At 48.3% G+C, this 15000-nt stretch overlaps 1 protein-coding gene across 1 annotated transcript in view; it reads right to left on the bottom strand.

The window, feature by feature from the left end:
- Positions 1-15000, bottom strand: part of LOC125293016 (membrane-associated guanylate kinase, WW and PDZ domain-containing protein 3) — a 71873-nt gene that overhangs the window by 20949 nt on the left and 35924 nt on the right. The window contains 6 exon segments of the mRNA XM_048240622.1: positions 1-78; positions 8599-8912; positions 8914-9010; positions 9269-9332; positions 10434-11112; positions 12150-12663. The exon segment at positions 1-78 is cut by the window's left edge and continues 68 nt beyond it. Of these exon segments, the coding sequence (XP_048096579.1) occupies positions 1-78; positions 8599-8912; positions 8914-9010; positions 9269-9332; positions 10434-11112; positions 12150-12663 (1746 nt within the window).

Raw genomic sequence — 15000 nt, 5'->3', positions numbered from 1 at the left:
GATTGAGTGGACCTGTCACCGTGGGGACGAAGCGGTCGCCATAGACACCCCAGTTGTTGCCGAGTGTTTGGTGACATGCTGGCCTCATTAAAAAAGCAGAGGAACGCAGTGCTAAATCAGGTCAGCTGGGGCTTAGGTGCAGGAGGGGGGGGGCACACACACACACACACACACACACACACACACACAACCAAACACACACATAAATACACACACACACACACACACACACACACACACAACATCCACCCTTTTCTCTCTCATACACACACACACACACACTTATACAACCAAACACACACACACACACACACACACCATCCACCCTTCACACCGATACACAAACATACATACTGTTGCCCTGCCTGAGTGTTTAGTGTAGCCAAAAGCAGCTGACTCCACATGATGTTCCAGAGATAAGGGCCCAGTGTGGCATGGTTCGGGCCCTGATCTGGCCCAGATGAGGGCTGCACTTGGCCCATACACACTGCAGGGTTAGCTCTGATGTGAGCAAAGACAGCAGGCCAGCATTGGTCCAGCTGAGATGCAATGGACTGTCTAACAACCTGGCAAAGCAGGCTCTTAACTGTCATTTAAGCATGTAATGGCCATCCGTTATGAAGCACCAAGCATCCGTTATGAAGCACCAAGCACCATTGAATCAGTTTAGATTTAAATTTACATTTACATTTAGTCGTTAAGCTGATGCTTTTCTCCAAAGCGACTTACAAAAAAAGGGAAACAATAAAGGTACAGTGCAACAAGGGCATGTTAGTGCAGCAATAAGTACTACAGTATAAGTACTACTCGCATAGAATCAAGTGAACATTACATTACATTACATTACATTTGGCTGACGCTTTTTAACCAAAGTTTACTAACAACATGGTAAACAGTAAGTTTTAGAACAATTCTCACAATTTTAGGACAGTTTAAAAAACATTAGAGTACAGTAAGAATAAGCAAAGGCCGGTGAGTGCTGTTTTTAGCAGTTACTTGTCAATTTAAAACGGCTGGTGAGTGCTAGGATCAGTAAGACTTGTTGTAAGTGTTGCTATGAGAGTAGATGTTCTCTAAAGAGCTGGGTCTTCAGGAGTTTTTTGAAAGTGGAAAAGGATGTCCCTGCCCTTGTAGGAACTGGCAGTGTGTTCCACCAACGAGGAACAACAGATGAGAAAAAGTTTGGATTGGTTTGAGCGCATCGGGTGGTAGAGCTAGACGCCGCTCGTCAGAGGAGCCGCAGCGTCTGGAGGTAGTGTAAGTCTGTATGAGGGCATTCAAGTAGGTGGGAGCAGAACCGAGACTACTTTGTAGGCAAGCCGTTAGAGACTTGAATTTGATGCGGGCCGCCATAGGTAGCCAGTGTAGCTGGATGAGCAGCGGGTAACATGTGCCCTTTGGGTTGGTTGTAGACCAGGCGCCCGCGTTCTGGATCATCTGAAGTGGTTTCACTGGCGCAGGCTGGGAGACCTGTCAGGAGGGCATTGCAGTAGTCGAGTCGCGGGATGACTATTGCCTGAACCAGAAGTTGGGTAGCATCTTGAGTCAAGTAAGTCCTGATTTTCCGTGATGTTGTAGAGTGCTAAACGGCATGACCGGGCAACTGAGGCAACATGATCTGAGAAGTTTAGTTGGTTGTCGAGAACAACTCCTAGATTTCTTGCAGTCCTGGTCGGTGAAACAGACAGGGAGTCAAATTTGATGTTGATGTCGCGGGTGTATGGTAGGTTTAGCTGGGATGACCAGCAGTTCAGTCTTTGAGAGGTTCAGCTGGAGGTGGTGTGCCTTCATCCATGTAGCTATGTCTGAAAGGCAATCTGAGATCCGTGCTGAAACCAGGGGTCGTCAGGTGGAAAGGACAGATAGAGTTGTGTGTCGCCTGCATAGCAGTGGTATGGAGAAGCCGCGGCGAACGGATAATCTGTCCCAAGGAGGTGGTGTAGATAGCAAAGAGGAGGGGCCCAGCACTGAGCCCTGGGGACCCCTGTGGTGAGATGGTGAGGTGCGGATAGCTGACCAAGCCATGATAATGCTAAACGAAGGCGTCCTGTGAGGTAGGATTCAAACCAGGAGAGAGCAGAACGGGAGATTCCCATGTCAGCGCAGTATAGAGAGAAGGATACGGCGATTAACCGCGGTCAAAGGCAGCCGATAAGTCAAGCAGAATGAGTACTGATGACCGAAGCGGTCGCCCTGGATTCTTTAAGGCTTCTGTTACAGACAGCAGAGCCGTTTCGTAGAGTGGCCGCTTTGAACCCAGACTGATTTGGATCCAGAAGGTTGTTCTGTGAAAGGAAGTCAGAGACCTGTTTGGAGACTGCTCGCTCAATGCCTTTGGATAGGAAAGGCAGTAGTGAGACAGGGCGGTAGTTCTCGACTCTGAGCAGGGTTGAGAGAAGCTTTCTTAAGTAATGGTGTTACCCGGCCACTTTGAACGCTGTTGGAAATGTGCCGGAGGTTAGCGAGGCATTGATCACATGTGTGATAGCTGGAGTGATGGTCGGGCTGATGGACTGAAGTAGGCTCGTAGGTATAGGGTCCAGCGAGCATGTGGTAGGACGGCTGCATGTCAGGAGTCTGGACACTTCACTCGGAGAGAGGCGTGAATGCTGAAAAAGATGTTCCAGCAGTCCCTAGAGGTTGTAGGAGGCGGTATCTGAGTCAGATGCGCTTGAGTGGGCATGTAGAGAATTGACTGCTGATTGCCGCCACTTTGTTTGTAAAAAATGAGGCGAGGGTATCTGCAGTAAGGCTGGATGGAGGAGGAGGCAGCTGAGGGTTGAGTAGCGATTTGAAGGTTGAGAAAAGTTTTCGAAAGGTCTGTAGCGCTGTTGATTTTGTCATGGTAGAAAGCAGTCTTAGCAGCAGTGATGCTGGCTGAGAAGGAGGTCAGGAGTGTCTGGTAGTTTTGAGGTCGCCAGCTAGTTTGGATTTGTGCCATTTCCTCTCCGCTGCTCTGAGTTTGGTGCGCCAGCGATCGGAGGGTATCATTTAGCCATGGATGAGAATGTTTGGATCGAGCTGGCCTTGTGGTAAGAGGGCACAGCTCGCCCAGACACGCAGGTCAGTGTGGAGCAGAGCGAGTCAGTGGCTTCATTAACCTCCAGAGAGGAGAAGGAGTTGAGTGGAGGTAGACCGGAGGCAACCATAGAGGAGAAGTGCGTTGGAGACAGGTTCGGATGTTGCAGCGAACGTGACCATCGGGCTGAGGAGCCGGAGGCTGTTCTGACAGGCTGACGCTGAACTGGATGAAGAAGTGGTCAGAAAAGATGGAGAGGCGCCACCATGAGGGTGTCTGTGCTGCAGTTCCGAGTGAAGATCAAGTCAAGCTCTTTGCCAGCTTTGTGAGTCGGGTGGGCTTTGAACCAGTTCGAGGTCAAAGGAGTGGACCAGGGCCAAAAGTCCGTTGAGCCTGGGGCATCTAAGTGGATGTTCATATCCCCGAGAACAAGAAGCGGACAGTCATGCTCAGGGATGGAGGATGGAGAATAAAGTCGCCTAGTTGGCCTGAGGGCGGTAGATGACCAGCACGTAGAGTTTTGCTGGGGCATCACTGTGATGGCATGGAATTCGAATGAGACATATTTGTTTGAAGGCAGTAGCGGGGTGAATTTCCATTTGTTGGAGATCAGCAGGCCCGTCCCGCCTCCCTCGCCCAGATAGGCGGGGTGTGGGATAGTGTAAGGTTAGTGGAGAGTGCAGCCGGGTGGCAGTGTTCTCTGGTTTGATCCAAGTCTCAGTGAGAGCAAGGAGTTCCAATGAAAGGTGGTTGGCATAGCCAGCTATGAAGTCGGTTTTGTTGACTGCGGATTGACAGTTCCACAAGCCCATGGAGAAGGAGGTTTCTGTCGGTGAGGACCGTTTAAGTTCCTGGAGGTGAAGGGATTTCTGCCCCTTTGACATTTCTGCCCCTTTTGGCATGATGCCGTTTTCTGCAATGGCCGGTGATAACAGATATGGTGGAACGGCACATTTTGCCTTTGTCGGTGCCTGTGCTCGGTGAACTTGCACAGGTCAACTTGCTTGTCTTGACCGTGTCCGTCTTAAACGCGGCTGGCTGAAACGAGGGCTGCCGCTTATGCTGCCGCTTCAGCAGCAGCCACTATTTTTATTCTGCTAGGCATTGCATGCAGCTGTCCTCCTGTCTCACTAATGATGCATCAGCGTGGGCCGCCCTCTGACGTTCAGTAGTACAGCTTAGATTGTTCAAAGGGTGTTAATTACTGTCAACTGAAAGTCCATTTCGCTCCACACCGACCCGAAACTCACAGTTTCAAGTAGCCTCCTCCCTCAGCTGTTCCCAAACGCCCAGAGTCCAATTCTAACAATTGGAGAGGATTTGGCCAGTAGTAGCCTATGTGTTCTTGCTTTCTCTCTCCCAACTCACTGCAGTTGTTGTCTGATTACCTGAGAGGTGCTCGATATTATAAGGAGCTAGTCACGCCTGATCCCGCCCTCTGACGCTCGCGACAGCTTAGATTGTTCAAAAGGGTGTTAATTACTGTCAACTGAAAGTCCGCTGCGCTCACACCGACCCGAAACTCACAGTTTCAAGTAGCCTCCTCCCTCAGCTGTTCCCAAACGCCCAGAGTCCAATTCTAACAATTGGAGAGGATTTGGCCAGTAGTAGCCTATGTGTTCTTGCTTTCTCTCTCCCAACTCACTGCAGTTGTTGTCTGATTACCTGAGAGGTGCTCCGATATTATAAGGAGCTAGTCACGTCTGATCCCGCCCTCTGACGTTCGCACAGCTTAGATTGTTCAAAAGGGTGTTAATTACTGTCAACTGAAAGTCCGCTCGCTCACACCGACCCGAAACTCACAGTTTCAAGTAGCCTCCTCCCTCAGCTGTTCCCAAGCGCCCAGAGTCCAATTCTAACAATTGGAGAGGATTTGGCCAGTAGTAGCCTATGTGTTCTTGCTTTTCTCTCCCAACTCACTGCAGTTGTTGTCTGATTACCTGAGAGGTGCTCCGATATTATAAGGAGCTAGTCACGTCTGATCCCGCCCTCTGACGTTCGCACAGCTTAGATTGTTCAAAAGGGTGTTAATTACTGTCAACTGAAAGTCCGCTCGCTCACACCGACCGAAACTCACAGTTTCAAGTAGCCTCCTCCCTCAGCTGTTCCCAAACGCCCAGAGTCCAATTCTAACAATTGGAGAGGATTTGGCCAGTAGGATTTGGCCAGTAGTAGCCTATGTAGCCTACATTCCAGAAGGGGAAACAGATTACACTTCACTGCAGGTTCTCTGACACAACAACTGCAAATAATGCTACATGTATGTGGTGTTCTGTGCAAAAGAATAAAAGAATAAAAACACAACTTCTGATATGGACCCTTTCAAGAGAGTTCCATTATCAGCATCATAGTTGGCCTCACAAGACTTCCTTTTTAACATTCCATATGTTATCTTAATGCAGAGGAAGTAGATTGGGGCCCAAATAGAACGTTCAAGCATTGTTTTTGTTTACCTTGTTGAAAGGGTCCATAGCGGTATGTAATTTGTGCAAGCATTATAGAGGTCGACCAGAGGTTCTCACACATCTAAGGGGGGGTCACCATGAATAATGCATAACCTCATTCACTGAAAATGCTCCTAACGAATTCTGTCACAGAGATCTGCAGCATTACAAGAGATTCATATAATTATGAGTATGTGTCAAGGGGTTAACGATGCTAGCATTTTCAAGTCGATTAAGTTGAACATGGCTTTGCACCAAGGTTAAGCAATCTGTGCACTGAGTAGGGAAGGTTCATTATGGGAGCTCAGCAAAGTGGGGCATCATGGGGACTTAGTCAGAGTGAATCATGGGAAATGTAGTCACCGAAAGCATCTGTTCTGAAGTGTCCCTTCATGTGTGTGATCTCTTTAGAACAGTCACGTTCTGTGAAGTCTGACGATGATACGCAAAGCCCAGGGCACAGTGACCATCACAGAACTCAGCGGGGTTTGTCATATTAGAATGCGGGCTACAACAGAGCTGTTTATTGTTTATTTGTTTATTTATATACTGTAGTATTTATTTACGCCTTTATCCTGTCCGAGTCAACGCCCTCTGGAGAGGGTTTTATTTATAGTAATGAGGTTAGACTGACCATTAGCTGTTGATGTGTTTACTCACGGATGTGTTTACTCATAGTGCTAAGGTCAGGTCAAGCCCTATGCAGTTCCTTGAGACAATATTCATTGTTAGAGCTGTAGAAATACACTTAAAAGACATGGCTGAGGGTGAGGGGAAGGGAGAAGGGTCTAGAAAGCCATAACATACTGTATAAAAACTAGATACCATGAAACCATGCAAATCTTCAGCACTCATATCCTGAACACTACACTACAACACAGCTCAGTTTTTAGAACTACTCCACCCTGGCGCTCTGGCACTTCAGATGAGCGATACTGCTGGGACAAAAAAGGAACTTAGTAGATTTTTTTCTCACAGCAGTTTGCCTCATGTACTGATCAAGAAACCAGCGTTATTAAAAACCTGCAGAGCCGTGGCGTGAAGATAGCACTGAGGCTCCGACTAAAAATCTCCCCCCCACCCTGGACCCCTTCCAGTTTGCATACCGAGCCAAGCGGTCTACAGAGGATGCAATCTGCTCTGCCCTCCACCCAGCCCTCACCCACCTGGAAAAAAGAGACTCATATGTGAGATTGCTGTTTATAGACTTCAGTTCTGCATTCAACACCATAATACCACAACAACTCATCTGCAAACTTGACAAACTAGGACTCAGTACCTACCTCTGCAACTGGCTACTGGACTTCCTCTGTCAGAGGCCCCAAGTAGTGCGTGTTGGCAACAATACCTCAAGCAGCATCACACTGAGCACAGGGGCCCCCAAGGCTGGCGTGCTCAGTCCGCTGCTCTTCACCCCCTGCTGACGATGACTGCACTGCAACCTACAGCAACAATCACATAGTGAAATTTGCTGACGACACAACTCTGGTGGGTCTCATCACCAAGGGCTTGACGAGACTCAATACAGGTTGGAGGTCGACCATCTGACCACGTGGTGCAGGGACAACAACCTCCTGCTGAGCGTCAGCAAGACCAAAGAGATTGTTGTTGACTTCCGGAGAGGTCACACCCAACACCTGCCACTGACCATCGACGGTGCTGTGGTGGAGAGAGCGAGCAGCACCAAATTCCTGGGGGTGCACATCAGTGAAGACCTCTCCTGGACCACCAACACTGCATCACTGGCGAAGAGAGCTCAGCCGCCTGTACTTCCTGTGAAAACTCAGGCGAGCAAGTGCTCCACCAGCCATCATGACCACATTCTACCGAGGCACCATTGAGAGCATCCTCTCCAGCTGTATCGCTGTGTGGGGCGGAAGCTGCACTGAATACAACAGGAAAGCCCTGCAGCATAGTGAACACAGCTGGAAGGATCATTGGTGCTTCACTCCCCTCCTGAAGGACATTTACACCACCCACCTCACCCGCAAGGCGACCAAAATTGTGAGTGATGCAAGTCACCCCGCTCACAATCTGTTTGATCTACTGCCCTCTGGGAAGAGGTACAGAAGCCTGCGCTCCCCAAGACTACCAGACTCACTAACAGCTTCATACACCAAGCTGTAAGGATGCTGAACTCTCTCCCTCCTCTCCCCTCCACCCTCAGCTACATAACATCCTGGACATTGGACCCACAATGGCCGCCTGCACTACTCCACCTGCACACTTGAACACTTGCACACTTGTACACTTTACAACTTGGTGTTGTTGTCCTGAAAACACAACACTTCTGCTGCTCTTACATAACTTGCACCACTATGCCACTTTCTTTATTACTTAGGTCAAACAGTATTTTATAGTATTTTACAGTATTTGCACTAGTATTTTATTGACTGTCTATGCACAATTTCAACAAAATTTTGCTGCTCTTATTTTTTCATTATTACTATATGTGCCCTCTTATTTACTTATTTACTTACTTTTTTGTTTACTTGAATGTTATGTTTGTCTGTGGACTTAAAATTGGTCAAATATGTCTTGTCTTCACCGTGGGATAGTGAGAAACGTAATTTCGATCTCTTTGTATGTCTGGAACATGTGAAGAAATTGACAATAAAGCTGACTTTGACTTTGACTTTGACTTTGACTAAAAGGCTCCACTGACTCTGGAGCGCTGAAGCCCGCCTGCCTGCTGCAGTTGTGCCAAGCAGCCTGCTGTGGCTGGGGTCCAGCCCTCTAAAAACTCATCTCCCCTCCTCCAGCAGCCCACTGCCCCCCCTCTATATGCCTTTACGAGCTCCGAAAAACGCTTGGCAAGGTAAAAGCCGGGTAGATGAGAGAAAGAGAGAGAGATTGTGTGTGTGTGTGTGTGTGTGTGTGTGTATGTGTGATAGAGAGATGTTGTGTGTGTGTGTGTGTGCATGTGTGTGTGTGTGAGAGAGAGAGAGATTGCGTGTGTGTATGTATGTGTGTGTGTGTGTATGTGTCTGTGTGTGTGCACGTGTGTGTGTGCCAAACAGCTGTCCATTCCGGTATGGGGAACAATGTGTCAGAGGAGAGGACAGAGGACACCAGCCTCTAGAGGAAATGACATCATCTACCCTCCATCCTCCACACTATCCATCATCGCCTCACCTCGGCCGTTCTCCACGTCCTGCGAGGCGATGACAAATCCAAACCCTTCGCCCGGCCGTCGTTTCAGCTCCACCTCGTAGCCGCGCGGGGTTGCTGGGGGAACGGGCGGAGTGACCGCTGCCGCCCGCAGCTTCTCCCGTTCCTCCCTCCGTCGCGAGCTGGGCCGCGGGCTGCCCGCCTCATCTGCGCTCATCCAATCACGAGGCTCCATGGTGAGAGTGACAGGCACTGAGTCCAGGAAGCTGGTGCTCTGCACCAATGAGGAGCGCACCAGCGCGGGAGGGGGAGGGGTCATAGAGGTGCGGGGCACCACAGAGTCCATCTGCGGGGCCTGGGGGTCGCGGGAGAGGTGGGGGGGAGGGGGGTCGGTGCCTACGTATGGAGGCTGGAGAAACAGAGGAGTATATGGAACCTGAGAAAGAGGAGGAGGATAAAGAGAAAAAGAGTAGTGAAGGAGGAGTGTGAGGAAAGGAGAAACATTTACATATTTCACAACATTACATCTACAGTGGACAAAGCAGCCCACAGACCAACAAATGTCCATTTACTTTCTAAAACAGTCACCCTCAAGACTTTTTCAAAAAGTACAGTTTCACAGGGCACAGCTTAAGAAAAGACATTGATCTCCATCCAGTATGTATTTCCTGACTTGCCAAGACTACAAATTCACCTCCTCTGTAAACCAGTAGAACGACTTCTCCTCTTTTGGTGTGCTCTTGTAGGACCCTCTGGACCTATAGAAGAGATTGTGTAAAACAGTGGTTAGCATTTTGCTCACAAACTAGCGAGCTAGCCCCTAAAACCTTGCCAACAACAGACAGCACAGCTGACACTGGTCTTGCTGGCATTCTAACTGGTGTGTTTTGGTGAAATATTGTGCTGTCATAGGATCCTATGAATCTAGAAAATAGATCATTTTAATCCTTCAAGCTTTCCTGTCACAAGGAAGAGGTATTACTGGAATCCCCTACCTCCGCTTTTGTTTCCTGGAAGGCAGCCATCACTTGAAACTTTCATCACTTTAATTACACCTCCAATAAAAATTAGCTTTTACAAATTATCACACACACACACACACACACACACACACACACACACACACACACACACACACACACACACACACACACACACATTTTAAAACACAGGGTTCCCACTCTAAGTCAAATGTAAAATTCCATGACTTTTCCCTGACTTTCCCTGACAAAAAAATGAATTTCCATGACTTACTAATGAATAGTATAATATAGCGACCAATGATTTCAGAGCACCCGTGTAGCGGTCAAGAATCTTATACTTTTTTAGAGCAGGAGATGAATAAATAGGCATTGAATAAACTCAGTTGGGCTACTCAAGCAAGCAGTAAAGCTAATAAGCAGATATACACAAATTCTGCATAGAAATATTTTTGTATTAGTACTTTGGCAAGAAAATGTTAAACTGCTACAACAAAATCCAACAAAACAAATTCCCTGACTTTCCATGTCTGGAATAGATTTTCTAAAATTCCATGATATTCCAGAAATTCCATGACCCGTGGGAACCCTGAAAACATCATCGCTGAGATTATTCTACACTGGATGTCTTGGCACAATGGTCGGGCTGTTCCTGAGTCCAGAAATTCATCTTGGGTTGGTTACAAAGAGTCATACTGTTGTTAAAGCAGTTTCACGTGTATCCATATGAGACACACATACATACAGACACACACACCCACACAAACAAACACTCACACATACACACACACACACACACACACACACACACAGACACTCACTCTCTCTCTCATACTTTCTTACCTCATCTCACACACTCACAAACACACACACACGCACCTGAGCGAAGCTGAGGCTCTGCACATCGGCGCCGTTGATCTTGACGATGGCGTCTCCCGGCTGGAGCCCAGCACACTGCCGGCGGTCCAACACCATCTTGACCACGGCCAGACGCCCCCCTTGCCCCCCCGCCGTCACGCTGAACCCCAGTCCTTCCCCCGCCTCACTCTGCTGCCCCAGAGCCACCGGGACCAGCTCCCCCCCGACCAACCCCAGGTCCAGCCCCAATCTGCCCCCACCCCCACTCCCACCGCCACTGCCCCCACTGCTCATGGCTCCTGGGGATGGGATGCTGCTGTTGGGGCTCCCCCCGGCGCTGCTACCGCTGGCCCCTACACCGTTGAAGCCAAAGTGGGGCGACCCCCCTCCGGCGGAGCCCAGGGGGTCAGAGGCGAGTCCCCGGGCAGGGGTTGGAGGCGTGAGGAGAGCGTGGTGCGGTTTGGGCCGGTGGAAGCTGCCGCTGCTGCTGGGCCTCCGCACTGGGGAGGAGGTGAGCGAGGAGGTGCCCATGGGAGGAGGGACGGGGAGGCCCACCTCGGGCTGCGGGAGGGGCAGGTGGGAGATGGGGAGGACCGGGGCGTAAGTGGAGAGGTCACTCTCAGACGACTTGGCCGAGTGAAGGCGCAGAGGGCTGGGAGCGCAGAGGGAGTTGTTGTTGTGGTTACGGATGAGTGAGGCCCTGGGAGTAAGGGATAGAGAGAAAGAGAGAAAGAGAGAGGGAGAGAGAGAGAGAGAGAGAAAGAAAGAGATATGGATAAAGAGAGCGAGGCAGAGAGAGAGAAAGAAAGAGAGAGAAGGGTGAGAGTGAGAGAGGAAGAGATAAAAAAAGAGAGTTATAGACAGACAGTCAGAAAGACGAGTAAGAGTAAGAGAAAAGTAAGAGAGTGGTAGAGAGAAAGCACGAAAGAAGGAAAAAGTAAGAGAGAAAGAAACAGAGAGAAAAGAGAGAAAGAGACTGTATTTGTCATTTATAATTATGTCTAGTAATGCACTTTGTGCATGTACTGTATCTATGTCCCAGTACAGCATTACTGATGCTGCGTCATTTAAGTAGTGCATGTACTTCTTCACCCGTCTACCGTGAGCATATCTCTTGTTTGTGTGTGGTTCTGTCTGTATCTCCTGAGGCTTGGAGTGCTATGTTTGTGTTATCTCTGTAAAAGCAGTGTACTCTCAGGTACTGCGTGACCACAATAGAGAGCAGGAGAGCGAGAGAGAGGGAGAAAGAGAGAGAGATAGAGAGAGAGAGAGAGAGAGAGAGAGAGAGAAAGAGAGGGGGATCAATAGCCCTCTGTAGCATCCCAAAAGCAGAGAAGGAGCTGAGTGTGTGTATCGAAGCCATGCATCACAATCAGGATGTTGTGAAAACGGCTGGAACTTCCAAACATGCTTCAGCTTTGCCTCATTAGCTCCCAAAGTGATAGAAATGTTTGAACAACAAAGATGGCCTCAGTTGGACTTACAGTTTTTTATATATCTAAGCATCCAAATAGAGCATCTGCTGGTGGACTGCACTCATACTCATAGATGGGGGGGGGGGGGCTGGCTACAGTGCCCATACCACACTTGGGTCCAAGTGCCTACAGTCATTTCCAGATCCCACCCCATCTCTCTCCCCTCACTTCCTGTCAGTATTTTCACTGTCCTGTCCCAATAAAGGCAAAAAGCCCAAAAAATATGCTTAAAAAGAAAAGGAAAGTTTGGGCGATTGGTTACCTGTGGGAGCCGATGGCGGACACAACCTCGCTGTCGCTCTGACTGGCCAGGTTGTCCTGGGCGTAGTGCAGGTGGTGATGGAGCCCTCTGGACGAGCGTGGGCGGAAGCCCGGCCCCACGTTGGAGTAGGACGCGTAGGACAGCGGCCCACGGGGCGGCGAGGACATCGGCGAGGCGTTGTTGCCGTTGGCGTCCAGGCTCAGCCGTGCCATCCTGCGGGCGTGGATGCCCGTGTAGGTGCGCTCGTGGTGCGGGAGCACACCATTGAGGTGCAGGTGGGGCAGGGGCAGGGGCTGGGGCTGGGTGGTGGTGGGGCCGGACGAGAGGGGCGGGGGACCCGGCAGGACGGGCAGGGGCTGCTTGGGGCAGCCGTCGGGGTCGTAGAGCATGGGGTATCCCCTGCGCACCACCACGTCCACGCTGTGGCCAGTGGGGATGGTCTTCAGCATCGCCACAGCCTCCTTATGGGACGAGCCCAGCACACACACGTCATTGATGTACACCAGGATGTCCGCTGAGGAAACAGGCACAGACACACACACACACAAATTAACAGCAATATTCAAGATCTTACCTTTTTTCAATTTCTTATTTTATAAATAATGATGTTAAATAATAATGATATAATATAATGTTAATGTTCATAAGAATAATTGATGTCAACCAGGATGTCTCCTGAGGAGACACACACAGACACAGCAAAAGTTTTCTTCTTAAAATTTCTCATTTTTCATAAATTCATAATACTGATTTATGTAGGTCATTGTACAGTATTCATTATAGTTCATATTTTGTTGATAAATGCTAGCCAATATACTGTACAATACCTTCGAACTCATTACACAATTATCAACTTGCCTGTTGAATATATGTGCAAGTCATTACTAATATATAAATATAGTGTAATGATAATATGAAGTGGGGAGAACACCCAGAGTTTACCCACTGCAGTCGCGCTGTTACACAAGACACAAACTCTGTTCAGCATCCCTGATGATTATCTGCCTCCCAGAGAGGACACTCAAAGGCTACTACTCAAATTCAAAGGACAAAAGGAGGAGGAGGACAAAAAAAACAAAACAAAAAAAACAATACAATATCCCCCACACACACATACACACACACAGCTGAAGGACCCTCTCCTGAGAGGCCATTTTTTTCATTTTTGTTTAGCTCTTTGAAATTTCAGTAGGTGGTTTTAAATTGATCAAAAAAGGGTTTTCTTAATTCTTCATACTTTTCACAGTAAAGAAGAAAGTGCTCCTCTGTCTCAACTTTCCCTGTCTGGCAGTGACGCACATGTTCTTTCTTCTTTTGGCATACAGGTCTTTCTATGCCAACCAGTTTCCACTGCAAGGGTGTGGTCACTGAGCCTGTACTTGGTCAGGATTTACCTCTGGTTTGCATCTCTGACAGAGATGAGATACTCTGCCAACTTATAATCTCTTTTTAGGGTTAGATAAAATGTCATCCTACTTTGGCTTTTAGTTTGGTTTCTCCAATGTTCCAAATAATCTTCTCTTGCTTGTTTGATGATTTTATTGACACAAATTTGTAGTTTGGAAGTACAACTGGTCTGAGCGTATTGTGTATTAGTTTTTGTTACTGAATTAGTGAGCTTCAGTACCAGCTGGCACAGAGGACTCTTTTCTGGGTTCAGTTCCTGAGTTTTAAATGTCTCAAACTGGAGTGTGTTTTTAGGACTAGATTTCAGGTGCATCCAGTATTTTAGGGATCTTTTTTGAATAGGTAAAGCCAATGGGTAACGGCCTAATTCTGCTCTACATGCGTTGTTGGGTGTTTAAGTTTGAAGTTTCAATGCAGTTCTCTCTGTCTGTCTGTCTGTCTGTCTGTCTGTCTGTCTCTCACTCTCTCATTTCAGCCCTTTTATTTTTTCCCCTTTATATCTCTCTCTCTCTCTCTCTCTCTCTCTCTCTCTCTCTCTCTCTCTCTCTCTCCCTCCTGTGGAGATGAAAGGACAAACACAGTCCTGACCTTACAATTTCATTTGTGTGTTTGGCTATCACTGAGTCACTGTATGTGTGTTTAAGTGTAATACCTAATCCCTTCGGGCAACGCTAATCCACTAAACCAATCTATTATCACACACAACACACAAATGAAATGTCTGTCTATTCTGGGCTCCGTATGTGTGTATATTTTGGTGTGTGTGTGTGTGTGTGTGTGTGTGTGTGTGTGTGTGTGTGTGTGTGTGTGTGTGAGTGTGTGAGTGTGTGAGTGTGTGCGCGCGTGCACTGTAATAGCTGGATTACAGTCTGCAGGCCATTAGGATTAAGGGGAGATTGAGATATTCTCTCCATGAGAGATCACAATCACAACACTAATCCGGTGTGGGAGAGAGAGAGGGAGAGGGAGAGAGAGAAAGTGAAGGAGAGAGAGAGAGAGAAAGAGTGAGAGAGAGAGGGAGAGAGAGAAAGCAGAGGAGAGAGGGAAAGAGAAGAAAGAGAGAGAAAGAGAATGAGAGAGGAGGGAGGGAGAGAACGAGAGAGTGAGAGAAGTAAGGAAAGAAAGAGTTGAAGGGAGAGGGAAGGAGCAATGAGGGAGAGTGTATATATGCATGTGTGTGTGTGTGTGTGATAGAGAAGTAATGTTTTGTGAAAAGAGATAATGGAAAGCGAAAGGATGCGTGTAAGGCACAGGTCCCCCAGCTGGCTTTTGGATTAATACACACAGGGCAGGCTCAGGGCAAATGCACAGTAAAAACCTTCCATATACACTGCATACAGATGCCTATCAGCATGTAGTCATGACGACAGGGTCAGAGCGCAGATAACCCTTCTGACACTGCACTCGAGAGAAAAAAAACACACACAGTGTACCAAATCCAGAT

This window comes from Alosa alosa, chromosome 4 (genome assembly GCF_017589495.1).
Source record: "Alosa alosa isolate M-15738 ecotype Scorff River chromosome 4, AALO_Geno_1.1, whole genome shotgun sequence".
NCBI classification, from domain to species: domain Eukaryota; kingdom Metazoa; phylum Chordata; class Actinopteri; order Clupeiformes; family Clupeidae; genus Alosa; species Alosa alosa.
The sequence above is the reverse complement of the archived record's forward strand: the minus strand, read 5'-3'. Positions and strand labels throughout refer to the sequence as shown.